The 22,540-nt window shown below is 40.3% G+C and overlaps 1 protein-coding gene across 2 annotated transcripts; it reads left to right on the top strand.

Moving 5' to 3' along the window:
- Positions 1 to 431: 431 nt before the first annotated feature.
- Positions 432 to 22,540, top strand: aldh1l1 (aldehyde dehydrogenase 1 family, member L1). Of its 2 annotated transcripts, none has more exons than XM_076156636.1 (23): positions 432 to 542; positions 1,626 to 1,771; positions 3,593 to 3,827; positions 4,197 to 4,362; positions 5,381 to 5,482; positions 6,866 to 6,955; positions 8,575 to 8,712; positions 9,227 to 9,355; positions 9,850 to 9,941; positions 11,273 to 11,420; positions 11,669 to 11,788; positions 12,456 to 12,583; positions 14,068 to 14,218; positions 14,361 to 14,431; positions 16,922 to 17,027; positions 17,135 to 17,222; positions 17,385 to 17,478; positions 17,568 to 17,667; positions 17,750 to 17,848; positions 18,509 to 18,674; positions 20,782 to 20,887; positions 21,046 to 21,245; positions 22,260 to 22,540. In XM_076156636.1, the coding sequence occupies exons 2-23, from the start codon at positions 1,645 to 1,647 to the stop codon at positions 22,313 to 22,315; spliced, it is 2,712 nt and encodes a 903-aa protein (XP_076012751.1). In that variant the 5' UTR covers positions 432 to 542; positions 1,626 to 1,644; the 3' UTR covers positions 22,316 to 22,540. The 2 variants fall into 2 exon arrangements, with proteins under 2 accessions (XP_076012751.1, XP_076012752.1); XM_076156637.1 differs by having other exon boundaries at positions 435 to 542; positions 1,600 to 1,771.

The following is a 22,540-nucleotide window of genomic DNA, read 5'->3' as shown; positions in this document are numbered from 1 at the left end:
TATGTAATGTAAAAATGACTTGATTTTAGCAGTGTTTTATTCATTGGTTTTGTTTATTTTACAATTACAGTAAGTGGGTTATTTAAATTATATTATGGTTAGGTAACATTTCACATTTATGATGAATGCTATCAGGGTTTTATGATTTACGATTATGATTTACGATGTATGTTTTTTTTTTAAATATTTTTCCTTTATATTGTGTCTGCATTTGCACTTAATAAATGCTATTGTTATCTTGAAATGTTAATTGATTATGTAATTAAGTTTTGTCTGACCTTCTTCATTTGATATCTGTTGTCTCTTTGTGATCTGTATGTGTTAGTTGGGGTTCTTTCTCATGGCTCATGATCTGCCCTCCCCTTCAATCTCATACGCTTCTTCCATCCAATCACTCTGGAGACTTGTTATGTAATGGTGCCACTTGCATTGCCCCGAGTTGACCCTCGTCGCAGTGGTAGTGCAACCTTAAAACCAAACCAAACCTTCCGATCATTCTTCTGCTGCCAGCCAACGAAAGAGGCGCGTCTTCCTTGACGGAGGTAACAGAGTTTCTTTCATATCTCCTTGATGATTGACGCGTATCTTACTGCGCACTGCTCACCGAGCGCACACTTCGTTCTCTGTATCGTGCACGGTATAAAATGTCACAGTCATGCAATAGTCATCGGCGTTTTACAGGTTAAGTAGTTGTGCTCAAAATTGGTACTTAGTCCCTTGGTTTAGCTGTCAGATTCCTGAGGTTGAGCTGATCTGAGATGTGTTTGGTGTGGACATGAGAATAAGTTCCTCTCTATAGGGTCAATAACCTGTCGGTGAGGGTCCTGATTATGGAACATTTGATCAATCCGAATATTCCCAACTCAGTTCAACGTTCATGGCAATCCTGGCAAAGTTTCAGAATTCCAAAGTGTTCTACAGGATTGGAAATGAAAATTATGGCAACGTTTTGGAATCTAATTGGTAAATAAGTAAACCCCAAATCCAAACAACTTGAGACAGTGTTTTAAATGCTATGCCAATGAAACACACAAAGCAGTGATTTGAATATTCTCTATTCTTAAATAACTGGAATACAAGATAATTAACATTTGAACTTAAATGTTGTAATGCTTTTAGGTTTCAGATTATATATAAATATATATTAGCCTTTTATATATACTTTATAGCCTTTTATTCAAACAAGCCTATCATGTTAAAAAGAAATCCGTTTTTAACATGACAAAAATACAAAAACACAGAAACAAAAACGTGAAAGCTCATCATTGTGGTATCCTCCTCACTTTCCCATATTTGTTTGCATAATGTCATTATAGAGTTTCCATGTGACATTATTAAAAATAGATTGTATTGGTATCACAAGAGCTGTCATTTCAGATATGAAATAACACACTTAGGAGTGAACCTAACCCTTTATCCAAAGTGCTGAGTTGTAAATTACTGAAAAAAACAAAAGATTTAAATTACACCAAAATATGTTGTAACAATCTGTAAGTATTCATCCGTAATACTGATAGATTGAAGAAAACCCTTATACAGATATTGGTGAATTTGACATGTCTTTTCGGAACAAGACATATTTTGACTTTGTGGAGGAAGGAGTCTAGTGTGTGTTATTCTTCCAGAACATTGTGAGGCACCAGGATGAAAATCGCAGTGATTGGTCAGAGTCTTTTTGGCCAGGAGGTTTACAAGGAGCTGAGAAAGGAGGGCCATATCATCGTAGGAGTCTTCACTGTACCTGACAAGGATGGCAAGGCAGACCCACTGGGTAAGAATATAGAATGTGGGATACATTTATCTTCGAACAGGTTTTTTCCATATGTATACAATATTTGATATGTATATAAAGCATGTGTTTGTATAAGTGTGTATATAAACATATATACATTATGGTTCAAAAGTTTAGAATCACAGAAAATACACACAAACATATAAACATAGGACAAAAAGGAAAGGAAATGTGGGTTTGGTAGATTACTTATGTGTTGTAACAATGCTTCTTGGCAATAAATCTTATATTGTGGAAAGCCTGTTTATTTCCCTTTTAAATGGTGCCGCTTTTGTGAGGAACCTGCATTTGTGGGATGAGCAGCAGAGCTATGTGAATGTAGTATGTCCATGAAAAATTAGCAAAATCTTCTCTGCCAACAGCTTTTCTTGCTGTTGACTCTTGTTTGGTCTTGTTTGGTGAATTGGATGATTGAAGTCTGATGAAACACGACATATTGGCAATTTTTCTTGACATGTTGCCACTAGGAGGGACTCTGTCCTGTACCTTAAGTCTCCTTGAGACATGCATTGCATGGCATCAGTGATGTTGATGTGATGATCTCATAAGGTACAGTTTTTACAGGATGATGTCAAACCGTAGTGTAGGCAGCTACAGATCGCATCATAGGCTGTGGTGAAGAAGAAAAAAAAGGGAGAAGGGGTCACAGGAGGGAGAGAGAAAAACAAAGAGAAGGTATCCCACCCAGAGACCCGACCCATCCCAACAGTCACACAACCCCACATTCACAATGTCCTTGCCAGCCTTGGATAAAAAAAAACACCCTAAAAAAAACACTAACACAACACACAAACTGCTCAGCGTTCAGGTTTTCAGTCATTGGTCTAGCATAGCCGTAAGATAAGATAAGATAAGATAAGATGAAAGTGTATTATTCCGAAGGAAATTACTGTGCAACAGTTAGAGTACAGTGCAGAATGAAACTAGAACGAGAAATCACCAAACCTAGTGCAATATAGGGAAACGTGCAAGAGTGCATGCAGATAATAAGTACAACATAATAAGTACACATAATAAGGGGTACGAAGTACATACAATCAGGGAACAGTACATGACAGTACAAATGACAGTACAGATACATAAGGAGGACAAGGGTACAAGTGCAAATGTGCATCTGACAATATAACTACAGCATACACGTGTGTATATATGATATACAGCAGAGTTTTGTGCGACATACTATAAGTGACAGTGAGGGGGGGGGCCCAATGACCCCACTGTCCCGACCCGACCCGAGGTAGATTTATTAAAGTCCGATGGCCACAGGGAGGAAGGATTTCCTGTGGCGTTCAGTAGTACACCTGGGAGGAATGAGTCTATTACTGAAGGTCACAACAAACCAATTATTTACAGTATTATCACTTCTAAGGGGTATTGATGATTTTCAAAAATAATTCATGTTATTATTTAAAACAATATTTTAAATTGAAAGTCACACTCAAAGCGTAATTTCTATAAAATATGTAATTAAAAATGGTGAATGCCTACTACAGTTTCACCTTATATTATATCTTAACTTAGAAAATTGTAATTTTTTGGTTTTACTTTTGTTTATTTTACCGCTTCTTAGATATGTCTATATATGCATGTAGCTATATGCATATATGTGTCAGTTCTATTAAATAAGGAATAAAGAATGGCTGGTGGTGGATTGCTGGATGCCAATTACTTTTGTCAGTTTTAAATGACGAAGAAATGACGAAAGACGTGTGGGTTGTTCTTTTGTTGTTTTTCTATTTATTGGAATAGCACTAACACAGTTTGCCATGTCTGCATATGTGTGGGATTCTGTTTTGACAGCCATGGAAGCAGAGAAGGATGGGGTGACTGTCTACAAGTTCCCTCGTTGGCGTATGAAGGGCCAGGCCATTGCAAAGGTTGTGGCACAGTACAAAGCCACTGGTGCTGAGCTCAATGTATTACCATTCTGCTCCCAGTTCATTCCCATGGAGGTCATTGATCACCCCAAACACGGGTCAATCATCTACCACCCATCCCTACTGCCTCGTCACAGGGGAGCCTCTGCTATTAACTGGTAAGTAGTGTTCAATATCTATAGGCTGGACAAAGAACGGTCATAAGGGTTTGATGTTTATGTTAATATTAAATAACAACCCAAATGTAGCAATCTACACCATGAGGAATGAGTTTCTCCACTTCTTCACACATGATTTTGATAATCTGCATCTTTTGTGAAATTTATGATGATCTTAACCATGTCTCATTCCACAAACCTTAACACATACCTGATTGGTGGCTTCCCCCAATAGGATTTTACGCTTTCTTCCTTCATGTATAGATCTGCTACAATGGAAGACACAGGAGACCTCATAGCACAGCGATGATATGAAGCGCTGCAATGGAACGCATTCACATTCTTTTACATGTTGCTCTGATCACATAGGACTTTGATACATGGTGACAAAAAAGGTGGATTCACAGTCTTCTGGGCTGATGATGGACTGGACACAGGACCGATTCTCTTGCAGAGGGAGTGTGAAGTTGAACTTAACGACACTGTTAACACATTCTACAAAAGATTCCTGTTTCCTGAGGGAGTCAAAGGCACGGTAAGTTATTTCTTACTTATGTAGGAATTCACTGTTCTCTAGAAAGAAAAGTCAAAATTCAAAATAATCCTTGTGTGTCAGATTGCAAGATAAATTCTCCTGGCAAAGCTATAGTGGTTGTGTGTGTCATCACCATTTTGCCCTCACCTACAATTGTCAAACTACATGTTCGCGTTTGTGTGTGTGTGTGTTTTAAATTACTGCCGGTCTTTTCTGCCTGGTTATACTACCATTTTCAATTTATCTGATTCATTTGACTATGTAAATTCAATATACAAAACATTAAGAGAAGTCATTTTTTTAACTGAGGTGGGACCAAGTCTGAAGTCAAGACACAGCACAAGTCAAGACTAACATGTCCAATTTTATAATCTTAGTTCATCTTTGATTGAAACTTTTGGGAAGGTCTTAGGTCTTTCAGAGTCAAAAGGCCGACTCCAAGCATAGTTGAATCTCAAATCATCTTTGACTTTAGTCCATCATGCAACTCAGGTCCAGACCACTGTCTTAAAAGTCAACATCATATCCATGGTTAATACTGTTACAAGAAAAAAGAAAATCAGTAATACAAACAAAGGCAAGTATGTGGCAATGCAACATGTTAAGGATATTCCTATCAGCCTACTGCATGTTCAGCTGCCTGAAATCCCTTCGCTTAGATTTATCATCGTTGTGCTGCCCACAGTTTGTGGAGATTGTAGTCACCTAGTGGTGTTTTCTGCATTGTTTTCTGTTAGGTGAAATTTAGTCAGTTTGCCATAGTTTTTTCAGTTTGCCCAGTTTATGTCGGACAGCAGATGAGAGCATGCTGAATCTCAATTACTGTCTTTCTCCATTTCTTCTTCTTGGAAAATATATGCTCCAGATTGTGTTCACTGGGACGATAAGTCACTATGCCAAACTAGCCAGTCAGTTACACCTAGGGAGGGCAGAACACTCCTAGCCTCACAACATAACAGGACAGAGATAGCAACAACACAGATGGCTTAGTATTTGATGACCTTTTTTCTGGTTTCAGGTGGAAGCAGTGAGGCTGATTGCAGAAGGTAGGGCCCAGAGGATCACCCAGCCACAGGAAGGAGCTACATATGAGTGCATCCAGAAGAAAGAAAATGCTAAGGTAACAGGATTTGTGCTCCTTAATCGTCAAGCTACAGCAATGTAACTGATATAATATTGAAAATGATAGATAGTTCCTATGCAAATTAAATTGGTAGATATTCACTTAAATGCTAGAATTACAGTAGATACAATGAGATTGATTCAATAATAGTACATAATACAGCAAAGCGTCCAAGGGCCTGAGGAAGGTAGATGCAAAATCAGTCATTCTCTTGACCCTGACCTGTTAATGGTTACTGCAAAAGGCAGCCTGATAGAACTGCCGCCTGACAAGGTTCATAATATCAGTCATGGGGTGACTTCTTGCCGACAGTGATGATGGGAGGTGATCGTAGGACTGGTGCTTGTCGCTAGTCCACACAACTAGTGATGTGTGTGTGTGATCTTTAGGCACTTTACCCGTGGGTTATCATCATTATCTTGTGTTGTGTGTTGTGTGTTGTGTGTTGTGTGTTGTGTGTTGTGTGTTGGTGACGTATGTGGTGACGTTCGAAGCCTCGCAAACCTGCCGTACCACGTGACTGATTCAGCCATGGTGTAATTTAATCACTGCCTGTTTTACATTTATTGTCCACTTGATGGCACAGTAGAGCAAATGAAGCCCCATGGAGCTTCTGCTCATGCGTCGCGCAGTTGGATGGAAAGCTTCAACGCTTCATGAAGCTTCATCTCGCCATCACTACACACAAACAAATGACAAACAGACACATGCGCTCCCATTTACTTAACAACCCTCCTGTAACACCTTCCTCCTGATATATCACCCCCTTCACCTTAGGCTTACGCATGACCCCTAACCCCAGCCTCCCATGACCCTCCTTCCTCCCCCCTGCCCCACCCTTAAAAGCACCCATTGGGTGTTTCTACTTTTTCTTGCCGACCCCTCCGAAACATCCTCATCCCATTACCCCTAACCTCTGCCTGTTGAAGTAGCGTTAAGGCCTCCTTCCTACCCCCTGCCCCTCCTACCCACCCCTTAAAAGCATCCTTTAGGTGTACCTTCCTCCCATATCACCTTCCCCCTGATGAACCTTGATGGACTGGAATAAAATGGATAAAATCATTTAATATCCTTGGAAAGGTCACAGTAATTTATGTATTATTATCGTCACAAGTCAGGGTAGAACCTGAGAACCTAAGTCTGGAGGTACATAAAACTTAAATTACAGTCCTGCTGATGTACACATGTAGAGTGACTTATGGATTTGATGTGGCCAACAGCTAAGAAATTATGCTGTCATAATAAACTAAACTAAACTCCTTATGCTGAACTGAAAGCATGATTTGTCAAAATAACTGAAACTGACACAGCAAGAACAAATATGGATTTCTGTTCCCATATCCAATCTGACTGATATCTGCTTCCTGTGTGTGTTGATAGATTGACTGGAACCAGTCTGCTGAGGCCCTCCACAACTGGATCAGAGGAAATGACAAAGTTCCTGGTGCCTGGGCAGAGATAGATGGCCAGGTAACAGGACACACTGATATATTGAATTCATTTCTCCATCCATCTATCATCTGTAACCGCTTACGCTCTAGTGGGTCACAGGGTCGTTGGAGCCAATCCCAGCTGTCAATGCCGGGCGAGGGCGAAATACACCCTGGTCGCCAGTCCATAGCAGGGCACACATAGACACAAACAACAACTCACTCTCACATTCACACCTACGGACAATGTGGAATCACCTAATTAATCCCTTTGTCTTTGGACTGTGGGAGGAAGCCGGAGTACCAGGAGAGACCCCGTGCAGACACAGGAAGAACATGCAAATTCCTCACAGAAAGGACCTGGTCACAACCTTCTTGATGTGAGGCACAAGTGCTAACCACTGCACCACCATGCCGCCTGAATTCATTTCTATTCAACTTTATTTAGATAAATAGATAAATATTATATTTATTTGTAGTATTTATATAGCATCAAATAAAAACAAAGGTTATCTTAAAGCACTTAATGCATACAGAGCCCAACATTCCCCCATGAGCAAGCACTTGGAGCACGCACTCCTTTAACAGGAAGAAAACAGTACCGGCCTCTAGGTGGGCAGCCATCTGCCTTGTCAGGTTTGGTGTAGAGATAGAGACAGCGAGTGAGAGAAATTGTGGATTGTATTTATGAGATGGCTTTGCTTCAAAGAGAAATTATTTTGGTGAAAAAAATTGCAATTATGATCCTGGATAGCTCCCTACAGTTGACAAAGTCAGGCAAACTAACTTCAATGTCAAAAAAATAATAACAATGATATTGTTTTAGGTTGCATTCCATCAGTCCACAGCAGGCAGAGTCTGTTGCCCTCATGGCTGTAACAACACAAGCTCAGTCTGAATGTAAATGAGTATTTCAGAATTTGTGGAACTTGATGCACTCTCGCCTCATGTTCAGACCATCAACCAGGGAATCCCGTTAGATCTGTGACAATAGTCCTGTAGTCCTACATTTCTTTGAAGCATTTCTACTTGTCTTGTTCATTGCACAGAGCACAGAAAGTATTGAAAGTATTGAAGGTTTCCAGTATCAATTGAGTGAGACAGATTTGAGAGGCTTCTCTTGTATTCATTCATACATGAGTGATGCCTCACGGGGCGGCAGTAGCTCAGTTCACTGGGTCGACAGCTAGGTACCGGGGGGTCGCTGGTTCAAGTCCCCTGTGTGGACCAAGTAAGCAGACTGGTAGCTGGTGAGTTGCCAGTTTGCCCCCAGAGCACTGCAGAGGTGCACATGAGCAAGGCACCAAAACCCCAACTGCTCCATGGGTGCCAAAAAATGGCTGCTCCCCTTTTTCTTGTGTAATAGGGTGCAAGAAAATTTTTCAATTGCATGTAATTTGTGCATGAATTGCATGCAACATGACATGATAAATAAACTATCTGATAAATAAACAAGGTGAAGTGAATACATACACTGAGACTTCCTAAGAGCAAGCAGAGATGAATACCTTGTGTGTGGCGGTGGGTGCTAAGCCTCATTTCAACACTTCCTGTGCCTCTTCTCCCTGATAATGACCAAAAATGCTGAGAATCTTTAAACAATGTATTTTCTTCAGTTTTCACATTGACTAATGTTGTCCTGTGGCTCTTTTCCTGTAGCAAGTGACTTTCTATGGCTCCAGTCTGGTGGACAACAGCACCGCAGGTAGTGGTCAGCCGATAAATATCCCTGGAGCCAGTAACCCTGGCATTGTCACCAATGCAGGCCTGATGCTTTTTGGCAATGATGGCAAGACGGTGAGTCAAATTATTGGATATTGGGCATATTAATAATTATTATAAGATTTTGGTATTTACTTTGCAGCGTTTGCCTTGGCTTACGATTACTTGTTACTTTTCCACTTTCCACCCTTAAAGTTGAGATTCCACCCAAGGCCCAGTCCCATTGATTCTGCCCCCTTAGCTCCGCCCCCTGGTCCCCCTATAACATCCTGTGGCCCACCTACCATTTTGGAGTTAGAGCCCGCTTAAGTACTGTAGTGAACTTAATTTTTATTCATTTAAAATATGATTGTAGTTTTGCAAACAAGCCCGGGTCAAAGATGTGAAAACCTTTTAAGATATTTTTATTTCCTGGAAAAACATCTGTGAAACATCTTAGGAATCAGAGGGTCATCTTAGGGGTCTGAATCAACAGACATGGCAGTTGTGCTGAGGTGTATGCGAATAGATAGCTGACCGTGATTCACTCGAGTCATCATAAAAATGCAAGGCTCATGTATTCTTTCCAATGCTTCTACATGCTCTGCAGTTGTTGGTGAGGAATCTGCAGTTTGAAGATGGGAAGATGATTGCTGCAGCCCAATATTTTCACACAGGAAGTAATGCAGTAGTAATGGAATTAACTGTCACGGAGAAAGCCTTTGCTGAACAGATGAGGGTAGGTCTTACCATCAGAACAATAACAAAGAAACAAGTTCATGTCTGAAATACAAATGTTTGGTATTTGTCCTGTAAAGACTTTTTTATTTAGGCTTAGATGAACTTTGTCAGACAGATTTACAGCAGAAAAAAACTAAATCAATGATTTATGTTATAAATATATACTGTACCAAAATATATTTAAAAAAAACATGATGAATGTAGATATAAATATATACTGTACTAAAATATACAAACACATTGTTGAACAACAGAATGTTAAGAGTAGGGGAATGCTATGCTACCGATAGATTTTACAAAATAAATTAAATTATTCCAAATGTAACATATATAACATATAATATATATATTATTAAATTATTGCAGATATAATAAATAGAATTTAAATAGAATGTCTCCAGAAAAGTCATTAGTAGGGGGACAGGTTGTTAAAAGTGACCATTTTCCATTTAAAATTCCCGTGCTGATTGCAGGGACTTGCTTTTCTCACAGGGAGTGTGGCTGAGTATTCTGTCTAATGTTTGTGAAATTGAGGACACCACTGATTTCTTCAAGTCCGGTGCTGCTTCCATGGATGTTGTTCGGTAATGCAAAGAGATTGCTTATATCCCTCTCTACATTGCAGACATACATACATACATCTAATGCATTGCAGACATACATACATACATACATACATACATCGAATGCACTTCTCCAGAGCTATAATAATCCTGAATTGAAAAAAAGTCTAGTCTGGACCACTTTTTTAATGTTGTGCAGACCTGGCACATTTTGAGCCCTTATACCAGTTTGTTTGGGCATCTGAAAACACCCCAGAAATCACATTCTGGTCTAGACCAAATCAATTCAATTCAAGACTGCATTCTATACTGCAATCACTCCACAAGGTGGTTAGTTTGCAGTAAGAATGCAAAAGTTAACAATACAACTCACTTGCTGTGCTATATATGCTATGAAAAATAGTTTGCTGATAATGCCTTAGCTTATAAATATTATAAATATCGAAGCTGGTTTACCTGATGCATCTTCAAGAGAAAGCGACCCGATTTGGACCTGGAAACCCGACTTGGATCATCGCATGCATGTTACTTTTAGAAATGTTTCTACATGTAGTCACATTTAAAAAACATCCAGACATTAAACAAAAACTTTAAAATAGGCCAAATGTGATGTCGGCCGGAAAAATAATCCAGGTTCAATCGTCAAAATAGGTAAATCAGAATGTCAGATGTATTTGAACCATTCTTATTTATTCATGCTTTCATTTATTGAAGAAACATTATAAGACAATTCCCATCAGTCCCATCAAGAAAATCCAGAGTGAGTATGTGTGAACTCAAAGCACATTTGTACTGCAGAACTGGATAAATCTAAATGTGTTTTTGATGTCTGTATTGAGGGAGTCATTTTAGCACCTCATATTTTATTTTGCGGGACTAGCCCTTAAGATCCAACTTTTGATGGGAGCTTTTATGTCATTCAAGGGTTTAATGTTTGTGATTCCATGAATTGTTTTACTGTTTCTGTTCTTTTAAACTATTTTGGGACAAACCTGGCTTCTTACTTATGCAGCAGAGGGAACATTTTTATCTGATCCAAACATTTTACTCTTTTAGTCTCATTGTGCCAGAGCACCCTAAATGTGATACATGCATCTGGGCTCATTGCCCCCTAACCTAACCCCAACCCCGTAACCCTGACCTTATCCTCTCCCCTAACCCTAACCTCACCTCTTCCCCAGCCGATAACTCTGTATTATTATTCACATTTCTACTACATTATTAACAGAGAATAACTTTAAAACTTAATTCAACATATGAACTGCATTATAGCATTTGTGTGTTGATTTGGATGAGACTTGACTGTTTCCTTACGTCTTTTTTATCCTTGGTCCTACTTTCTCTGTCTCTAGGCTCGTGGAGGAGGTGAAGCTTCGGCAGAGTAGTTGCCAACTGCAGAACGAGGACGTCTACATGAATACCACCTTCCAAGATTTCATCCAGAGGTGTGTGAGGAAGATCCGTGGGGAGGACAACGAGAAAGAGTTGATTGTTGACTATGTAAGTCAAACCATGTAAGGCAAAATAACAGCCACCAAGAGACGCTACACAGATGAAACCTATTGTGCTTGTTGGTTGCAGGAATGACCCATGCCAACTCTGCCTACAGCAGTCACAATGATAAACAATTACAATTACTGCTCAGGGAAAGCCAGCACTAATTACATATAATCAATAGAATCAAGGACTTCATCTGTCAGTGTAAACAGCGTATTTATTTTTGTCTTGTATGTTGTTTATTTCCTTAGGTGGAGAAGAGCATCAACAACTTGATCATTAAAATGCCTCATCAGCTGTTCATCAACGGAGAATTTGTTGATGCAGAAGGAGGAAAAACCTACAAGACCATTAACCCCACCGATGGCACGGTACAGTAAGCAGCAACAAGCAAAGAAATATATATATATATATATATTTTTTTTTTTTGCTTGTGTATATATACGCATATGTATATACACAGTGTACGGTATATGACTATATTTCGTCAAATACTGAATATACATTAACATATACATAAAGCTAGAAATGCCACACCTGCATCACTGCTTTGGCAGTAGGCTACAAGTTTTAATTCATCAGCATGTTAGCAAGAATAGTCATATACAAATGTCTAGTATAATGTACTGCATCTCTCCACAACACAGTCGCCTCGACCTGCACGTAACAGGATTATATTAAGGCCCACCAGGCCTGTACTATTGAAGGGAAAACACTCAATCTGACAGTCTAAATTCATTAATTTTCCTACATCCTACAATTGTTTAAAAGATTAAAAACTTAAATGAGAGGTGACACAAGGCAAAAAAAACCTGTACTCAAACTACACCAACTGGGCCAGTATTTTGGGGTTTTGAGCTATGCTTATATGAGAGAGAGAGAGAGAGAGAGAGAGAGAGAGAGAGAGAGAGAGAAAGAGAGAGCTACCTTCTTGATCCCAAACTGGGAAATTGTTCCCATTAAAACACAGTCATAATAAATACACAAACAAATAAAATAAAGTAGTTATTTTGAAAGTATGATTTTTGTGTCCTTCAGGTCATCTGTGAGGTTTCTCTGGCCCAGATAACTGATGTCGACAGGGCTGTCGCTGCCGCTAAGGAGGCGTTTGAAGATGGGGAATGGGGCAAAATGAACCCAAGAGACAGGGGCAGACTCATTTACAAGTCAGTTTACTACACCTTTCTGAACTACACTTTGCATCTTTTGGACCATGTGAGATCAATTATATTATCAGTTATAGTAAGCGCTATTATACAACCAAAGGATAAAGGGAAGGGTTTATAATTTGAATTTTATCATTTTAGTCTTTGAGTATCTTCCGTGGCATAACTATTACTTTTTGATTTTACAGTTTTCTTATTTTCTAAAACGATGGCTCACTTTCTACAAACTCTTACAAATCCACAAACTTGCACACAAAAAACTAAAATGCAGAAATCTTCTCAAGTGAATAAATCTATTTCCAAATCGCTCTCTTTCACACACACAACACACACACACTATCAAATGAGTCAATGTTTATAAGAACAAACATACAGTAGCCTAATATATGCATCTGAGCTTGATCTCAGGGTATTACCTACGGAACTATGAAACTACTAAAAGGTATAAAAGCAAGAAAAATTCAAGCCATCAGCAAATCAAGCCCAGAGAAAGGCAGAGTTAAATGAATGGCAACAGGTGATTGTCCATGTGAGGAGGACTCACAGCTGTAATTGATTGTATGATTTTATCAATAACAATTGTCAAATGTAGAGAATAGTGTCTAGAGTTTCGAAAACTTGGTTATAACTGCAAAATTGTAAAACAGGAAAATGTGTGAAATTGGTGTGAGATGATAAATGTCAGGTTTGGATAATTATGTAAGTATAGTATGTGTAAGCAATTGAGGAAAACTCAAATATACCTCAAGCTCATGTAGTAGTTTTTAATTTCAGTATCGGCGGACTCCCCTGTACCAAGCAAGCCCTTAGCTGCATAAAGTGCTTCACAGCCCGCATGAACAGAGCAGAAGAGCTGGAGGTCTTCTCTTCTATGGAACAGGCTGTTAGAAATGGCCATTATGTCTAAAGGCCATGAAAACGGACACCAAAGGGAAAATTTAGGGTGGTAATATTGAAGTGTCTTTATTGCCCAAAAAGTTATGATACAAACATGTCTTTGTATAGTTTCTGTTTTTTTTTTAGTCGCTTGTCATGTGATAGTGACTGCCAAAATGAGTTGATGTAAACAAGAAAGATGAGGTTAGTAAGGGCCTTCAGGGCTTACATCAGCGGTTCTCAAAGTGAGGGGGGGCGCAGAGCCACTGGAGGGGGGGTGCGGCGCGGGGTCGGAAGAGGAGCAAAATGAATAAGTACCGCCTCAGGTAAATGAATGAGGCGATACTTCTTTGTCTCGCTGCAGAAGAATGAGCGTCCAGAGTGCCCCCCCCTCCCAGACCGATCGGCCGTCCCGTATTGTTTTGTATCGTATCCCCCCCCCCCGTCAGACCGATCAGCCCCCTTTTTTAGATCAGAAGACATAAAACAATACGCTTTATGTTTTCTGATCTAAAAAAGGGGGGTGCGAAAGAAAAAGTTTGGGATCCACTGGCTTACATGTTTGATAACATAAGTGACCCCCTCCACCTTTACCTCTCTACCAACAGATTGGCCGACTTGATGGAGGAGCACCAAGAGGAGCTGGCCACCATCGAAGCCATTGACTCCGGGGCTGTTTACACTCTGGCCCTGAAGACTCACATTGGCATGTCCATCCAGACCTTTCGCTACTTTGGCGGCTGGTGTGATAAGATCCAAGTAAAACAGTTCACAGTCTGGCAATATCAGCATAACATCTGATTAATCTTTGATGATTATTATGTAGAAATTCCATTACATTTTAGCAAAGAAACTATGCAATATAAATAAATCTAAATGAAATTTTGTCCTCATTTCACAGGGCAGCACTATCCCCATCAACCAGGCTAGGCCCAATCGTAACCTCACCTTCACAAAGAAGGAACCAATCGGGTGAGAGATAGATGTGCACATTTCTACTAAGCATTTATACGTATATTTCAAATAACAATTTGCGGAGACAGTTGAGGTCCCTTCTTCATTTATTCAGTCAAACAGGAGAGACGCATCACTAGTCTCAGTGAATACATGCACTGAGTTCTTCCGAGATCAAACACGTTTTTTTATATCATTAGTGTATCAGGGTGGGTGCCTTTCCATTGTTCTATTGTTAACCCTGGCTACCTTAGTAACCATGGCCCAGTGACCTGCCAAGACATAATGTTGCTTCCTCTCTGATGATGAGTGAATGATTCTGGTAAAACAATCATGCCAAGATCAAACTGTGTACTTCCTTTCTAATTATGATCACTTACATAATAATTAGTGAATGCCATGGATATAGTAAATGTTCTCCCACATATGCACATATGTACTCCCATGTCAAGTAGCTGTAAGGTCTCCAGTATCCTGCCTAATGTATGTAGTGGCAGGGTGAATTTTACAACAGGTTGTATATATGTCCACCTGCAATAAACAAGGCTGTATAAAATGTCAGTATAGTGCTATGAAGTTTAAATGCTATCACTAGACTGGTAAATGGAACTTGAAGATGGGGATTGAGGATTTTCCCATCTTCAAGCTGTGATAGCACTTAGATCTTCATCAGCTGTTTACCTGGATTGATCAACTACATGTGTGGAACGGACCAACCCGGACTCCTTAGTTATTGTCCTCGGGGACTTTAACAAAGGAAATCTCAGCCATTAACTCCCCAAATATCATTAAATGTCCGACCAGAGGAGAACACCTTGGATCACTGCTACACTACAGTCAGTGGGGCATACCACGCCCTCCCCTGTGCTGCACTGGGACACTTGGACCACGTTGTGGTCCATCTGATTCCCCATACAGGCAGAAATTGAAACTGTGTAAACCTGTTGTGAAGACAAGATGTGGACCAGTGAGGCTCTGGAGAACCTTCAGGCGTGCCTGGACTGTACTGACTGGGACGTTTTCAGTTCTGACATCGACAGTCTGGTCGAGTACACAGAGGCTGAGAAGTCATACATCAGCTTCTGTGAGGACAGCTGTGTACCGACAAGCACCAGGGTGTGCTTCAACAATGACAAGCCCTGGTTGACGGTGAAACTCATGCAGCTATGGCGGCAGAAGGAGCAGGCATTCAGGAGCGGGGACAGAGACGGGTTCCAAGAGGCTAAGTACAGATTTAGCAAGGCGGTGAGAAATGCTAAGAAACTGTACTCTGAGAAACTGAAGCAGCAGTTTGCGGCTAATGACACTGCATCTGTGTGGAAGGGTCTCAGAGAAATCACGAACTACAAGCCTAAACCCGTTCAGTCTTTAAATGATCTATGCCTTGCAGACAGGCTGAATGATTTTTACTGTTGCTTTGATGTTCCGGACTCTGTCTCACCCTCCACGCTGAAGCACTGCGCCGATCAGCTGTCTCCCCGGTGTTCATCGACATCTTTAACACTTCATTGGAGACATGCCATGTACCAGCCTGCTTCAAAGCATCAACTATTATCCCCATCCCCAAGAAGCCAAGGACCACAGGACTTAACAACTACAAACCTGTCGCTCTGACCTCTTCTCCTTATACACCAACAACTGCACCTCCAGTCATCAGTCGGTCCAGCTCCTGAAGTTCGCAGACGACACCACCCTCATTGGACTCATCTCTGATGGGGACGAATCCGCCTACAGGCGGGAGATTGACCGTCTGGTGAATTGGTGCAGGCAGAACAATCTGGAGCTTAATGCTCCGAAAACAAAGGAGATGGTTGGGGATTTCCGATTGAACGCAGCCCCACCTGCCCCCATCATTCTGTGTGTCTCCCCAGTTGACACTGTGGAGTCCCTTCGATTCCTGGGATCCATCATCTCCCAGGACCTCAAGTGGGAGCTCAACATCAGCTCCCTCACCAAAAAAGCCCAGCAGAGGATGTTCTTTCTGCGGCAGCTGAAGAAGTTCAGCCTGCCAAAGACAATGATGGTGCACTTCTACTCTGCCATCCTTGAGTCCATCCTCACCTCCTCCATCCCTATCTGGTTCACTGCAGCCACTTCCAAGGACAAGAGCAGGCGGCAGTGTATCATCCGCTGCGCAGAGAAGCTGATCGGCTGCAACCTGCCACCTTGTGTGGTCTTCCACTGACCATACAATCAGAACAATTGGTACTTGCACATTTGTACCTTGTAACTTGTACGTTTATCTTATTTTTATTTCATTTATTTAGTTAATTTTGTGTGTTTTAATTTAATTTGCACAGTTGTTGCTCTTACATGTTGATCGCAGCAGCGACCAGAACAAATTCCTTGTAAGCAAAAACTTACTTGGCAATAAAGCTCTTCTGATTCTGATTCTGATTCTTCTGATGTAAGATTCCTTATTGTAGCCAACAAGAACACCCAAATAGTCAGACACCTGACTGGCACTGCAATATCTGGGAAAGTATATTTAGTTTCTTTGTTTTTCAGAGTGTGTGCTATTGTGATTCCATGGAATTACCCTCTGATGATGCTGTCCTGGAAAACGGCAGCCTGCTTGGCAGCAGGAAACACAGTGGTCCTCAAGCCTGCTCAAGTAAGCTTAACCTTTGTTTAAATGTTCTGTACATAAAGGCCAAATGTATCTGCAGTATTTTTCAAGAATGAATTAAAAAACTTATATGGTATCATTTTTGATTCTAGGTTACACCACTGACGGCTTTGAAGTTTGCAGAGTTAGCAGCAAGAGCAGGACTGCCTATGGGGGTAATCAATATTCTCCCTGGATCAGGTAAGAGAACATACATGGGCACATACACACAAAGTGTACTCTCCAGCTATTTGGGGTGCTTAAAATTGTATCTAAAACTAAGCTAATGCATTGACGGCAGAGCCTTCTGAGGTTGGCAAATCAAGTAATTTGTGTCATTTTTGATCTACTCCATTTTCAAAGGTTCCCTTGTTGGTCAGCATTTGTCTGACCACCCTGAAGTTCGAAAGGTTGGTTTCACAGGTTCCACAGAGATTGGTAAACACATCATGAAGAGGTGAGAGGTCAAGCTCATTAATAAATCTCTATATCAAAAATCTAATTTTACGCGTGTTGATGTTTTTCCCTGTAATCCTTCATCCAAAGCTGTGCAGTAAGTAATGTGAAGAAAGTTTCATTGGAGCTGGGAGGAAAATCGCCTCTAATCATCTTTAGTGACTGTGACATGGACAAGGCTGTGCGCATGGTAGGTTCATACTTTGAACTACTTGCTGTGATTTTCACATAGTTCAGCTGTTGCTGTTAAACCTTTGTTCTATGTGCTGCAGGGCATGGGCTCAGTATTCTTTAACAAGGGTGAAAACTGTATTGCTGCTGGGCGACTGTTTGTGGAAGAAACAATTCATGACCAGTTCGTGAAAAAAGTGGTATGTGTGTTTTTATGTTTGAGTTTGTTCACACTAAGCATTTTTCATGTTGCATCATGTGCAATAAATCATGCAGATACTGCACATAATCCACCAACAAGTTTGAAACATCATCTTTCTACCTGCTCTCCTTAATAAAGTTATTTTAGGACTTGTGTTTAACTAGTAGACTGCCCCTTTACGTAATTCTCACCGGAGAGTTGCTCTTGTCATTAGATAGGCAGAAGAGAACAATTTTGGTGTTAAAAATCACACTTATGCACGCATATCTTAACCCTGAATGCGCCCAATATTTGTGGAATTATATCCATTTTAATTGTTGGTTATCTATCTAAGCTATCTATAAGTCTTTCAGATCAAAAGTCAAAGTGATGTCAGGTATCTGTCCTGTCAGACTCTAGGATTACTTTCATGTCAAAATTTGTCCCTGTTTATCTCTGCTACACAGAATTCGGTTGACTTTGTTGATGTTGATGTGAGATTCACTCAACTCTGTGGTCAGTTAGAGATGATATTGTATTGAACAGCATTTTAACTGACAGGGTTTGAAAAACTTGACTTGAGCAACACCTTTTTCATCCAGTTTTCACGGTATTTCAACTCTACAAGCCTTTGTTTTTGCGGTTGCCTTAAGGACTGTTTACATGTGCTTTCACTCAGCTTGAGGAGGTGAAGAAGATTAAGATTGGTGATCCACTGGACCGCTCCACAGACCATGGCCCTCAGAACCACAAAGCCCATTTGGACAAACTAGTGGAGTATTGTCAGACTGGCATCAATGAGGGTGCCACTCTGGTTTGTGGTGGTAAACAGGTAGAAAGACCGGGTAAGGCAAAGTTAACATCACATAACCTAAATTGAGCCCATATTGTTTTACCTAAGAATTGATCAGGAACCAGCCAGTTCTCAGCCAGGTATTGGCCTCTGATAGAATCGACGATGCAATTTGATGTGAGTTGGTAAGTTATTACAATTAGAACTAGATTGCAAAAAGCGCTGCGAATGGCTTTAAACCGCCAAGGCGTGGAACCTTTTTTATTTCGATGCCCATGTTACCAATGTGATTGTTCACCCCAGATGCCAGCTTGCGATCAGCCACGATCGTTTTGGGATCTGGTGTATTTTTTTTGGCGCACTGTGCGCGAATACAGGAAGTCGAGCACAAAAACAGCTTTGAGAGGCAATGAACTATAACACTGAGAGACTGTTGAGGATGGATGACATAGAGTTGATCCTGGAAGTGGAGAAGTACAGAGAGTTGGATGGCCCCCACTAAAACTAATAAAACCACTAAAAAAATAAAACCGACCAATATTTGAATGATCTAAAGCAGGGGTCTCCAACCTTTTTTCCTCTGAGAGCTGAGAGTGAACATTTACAAAATGTATATATATCCAACACTCACATTTTGTATCAAAATGCACTTAAATTCAGCAACAGCTTCTTTTTTTTCTGTATATCTTCAGTGTGTCAAGCTCACACTATTAAATTCATATCATATTAAGCTCATGGAAAACAAAACAAAGTTATTTCTTATTTTACTAATACTATACCATATTTCACATTTTCTGTCTGTCCACATCACTGTCACAATTTCCATTCACATTCCCTGTAATTCTGGGTATTCCCCGTAGTTCCCATATCATCTGTATTCACATGCATTCAGTCTGTTCTGATGTTTGTGAGACGACAGAGTATGTGGTGTCTGCTGGACTGTATCCTCTTAAATTCACTCTTATGGAGCTCCTTTACCTTCTCTGATGCCCGTGAAAAGTTGCTGTGGACTTTGGTGAAGTGGCACTCGACAGACTGGCACTGGCACCGCAAATGAGACACACAAAATTGGCAGTCATCGTAAAAAAAAATTTATTCATCATGAAAATAATATATTTTTGCCTTTTATTGAGGCTATTTTCCGCTGTCATTGTCAAATCCGGCGCGCGTGCTAGCCTGCTAACATCACCTAATTTTACGGTGTCATTGACGTAACCAAACTTGACAGCAGCGTCATTTGTTTGACTGAGAGCTGGTTGGCATATTATCATTTTGTGACAGAAGGGGGCACGATGTCTGTGAATTTGATTGGATAGAAATGTATACAGGTTTACCAAGTAATGTTGTGTTATCAAATTTATGTATTCTTGAACCTTCAGTGAGCCACTCAGACACGCGACGTGCTGGAAAACTCTTTAGATTCTATAGCAATCTTCCGGACATTATGATGTTAAAGGAAAGAGCAGGGACATGCACTGATCTCATTGAGACAGAGATGGACTGAGAACACTGGAGTTTGTGAGCAGATATGTTGTTTCACAGTGAGACAAGGTGACTCCCTAAACCAAATTTCAGAATTTAGTTTTTGGTGTTTTCCTGGTAATCAATGGCAAAAACGCATTAACCACAAACATTTCCCTAATGTTTTCTAAACTAATTGGAGGTAGTCCTCTATTCTGTTGACATTATTAAGGTTGTAGTTGAATTTCACTTTCATCATAGGCTGGCCTTTTACTCTCACAATCTCTCACTATAGGTACCTACGACTAGAATGCACGATCAGAATAAAATGCTCCAAAAATTCAAAATCAGCTGTGTGGAAATGAGGAAACACAAACATTAAAAGAGGGCAGGTCTGGGCCATGCCTCATCCTTTCACAAATGTTCATCAAAATCGGTTCAGAAAAACAAAACAAACATCCAACGCAAAAACACAAGCTCCTATTGTATCCATACTACATTGACGCTCTCTGAAATGTTTGCATCCTGAAATCAGATAAGATTCAGAGAGTGAGTAGTGAGATTCTTTGGATTCCAGTACATAAATATCAGCTTTTACTTACTTTGCTAATGTTATCAAATCCCAGCATTTATTTGAATAATGCCTGAATAATGTCTGCTTTCAGTTTGAATGGTATTGTTGTCTTACTTTTTCCTAGGGTTCTTTTTTGAACCTACTGTGTTCACTGATGTACAAGACCACATGTACATTGCTAAAGAGGAGTCGTTTGGCCCTGTCATGATAATCTCCGAGTTCAAAGGGGGGTAAGTCACAAACTGACACAAAATATAAATAAATACATTTCTTGCATCACAACACCACTCACAATTCATTGCACCTTTCCATTTCTTACTGCACTACATTTCATGAATGGTGCCTTCCTCCTGACATCCCTCCTGTCCATCTTCCCTCCTTGCCTTAGTGACGTAGACAATGTCCTCAAAAGAGCCAACGCCACAGAGTACGGCCTCGCATCAGGTGTTTTCACACGGGACATCAGCAAAGCACTATATGTCAGTGACAAACTAGATGCTGGCACTGTTTTTGTCAACACCTACAACAAGACTGATGTTGCTGCACCTTTTGGAGGCTACAAGCAGTCTGGCTTTGGCAAAGACCTAGGTGAGCAAAATGCGACAATTACTTTTGTCTGCAGTTTCTTATGAGATATCACTAACGTTATAGTTGTCTCGAGCATTTAGTTGCGGTGTAGTTGCACTGATCAACTGAGCTTCTGATTGTCCTTGATAAATTTTTGTAGGTAGCAACCTTTCTCTGTCTCTTCAGCAAAGCTTGCCACTGGTCATGTTCATGTAGTGGTGTGTGTATTGTTGAACTTGAGGCTCCTACATATTGTGTGATCATCTGTTCAGTGCATGTGTGAGTTGTGATATTGTTTGTTGACTATAGAATATCAATTAATTGATCAATTTGATTGACTGAGTGCAGAATCACCATTGAAGATGGTACCGTTGTACTTAAAAGTTAAAAAGACTACATAGGACAAAACAAGCTAATAATTACTAAAAGTTCAATTAAAACGGCAACATTCAGAACATCAATGTTAAAGGGATGTTAAAAAGGTAGACCCCACTAAATTCTAGGGTAGGCTGGTTGAACCAACATATTATAACTCTGCTGTCATATCGGCATTTAACAGCAAGAAACATACAGCAAAAAAAAGAAAATAATAAAAGTTAAAATAAAATACGATAAAATAAACCAGCCAAATTCAAACAATCAATCAATGTTAAAGGGGTGTTGAAGGTCATGGATTCAGTGAATTTCTAGTTTTAGTTTGGTAGGCTGTAACAAATTGACAAAAGGTAGGTTTTCAATTTTGTTGTCAACTCAACATACATCTTTAAGATGTAGTGGAAGGGGAAGGCCATTCCAGGGATAAGAGTCAGGATAGGCAAAGACTCTTAAGCCAACACACTTTTTAAATGAAAGAATGCCCTGGATACCAGTGTCGAGACATTTTATTATATTGATGATCTGCTACAGCCCAATAACATCTGTTGGAGCAAACTTGTCTTGTTTCATCGGAGTGCGAATCCTCGATAGAATAGGTGGAATTGTGTGCTTACCAAGGTAAGCATAGTTTTTTTTTACAATTTTCTTTCACCCCAACAGGACAGGAAGCACTTAATGAATACCTGAAGACAAAGACCGTGACCATCGAATATTAAGTGTCATGAGAAAGAAATGTGTGACTACACCGCTTCCATGAAGACTGATGGGGAGTGTCCAAGGAGAGGAAAGTTCCAGTAATGCTAGTATTGACTGTAATACTTTAAACCAGTGGTTCCCAAACTTTTTCTCCCGGTCGGTCGGAGGGGGTGAATGGGGGACAATACGGGATATAAAACAATTTGGGTCGGATGATCGGTCTGACGGGGGGGGGGGGGGGGGGG

Source organism: Genypterus blacodes, unplaced genomic scaffold (assembly GCF_046128005.1).
Source record: "Genypterus blacodes isolate CSIRO-AG114 ecotype Tasmania unplaced genomic scaffold, CSIRO-AGI_Gbla_v1 ptg000070l_1, whole genome shotgun sequence".
Classification (NCBI taxonomy): domain Eukaryota; kingdom Metazoa; phylum Chordata; class Actinopteri; order Ophidiiformes; family Ophidiidae; genus Genypterus; species Genypterus blacodes.
This window is presented reverse-complemented; position numbering and strand designations above follow the sequence as displayed.

Coding starts and splice junctions, on each gene's coding strand:
- aldh1l1 (XM_076156636.1), top strand. CDS start 1,645: ATGAAAATCGCAGTGATTGGTCAGAGTCTTTTTGGCCAGGAGGTTTAC. Junction 3,828..4,196: donor GGAGCCTCTGCTATTAACTG/GTAAGTAGTGTT, acceptor CTGATCACATAG/GACTTTGATACATGGTGACA. Junction 18,675..20,781: donor TAAACAGGTAGAAAGACCGG/GTAAGGCAAAGT, acceptor ACTTTTTCCTAG/GGTTCTTTTTTGAACCTACT.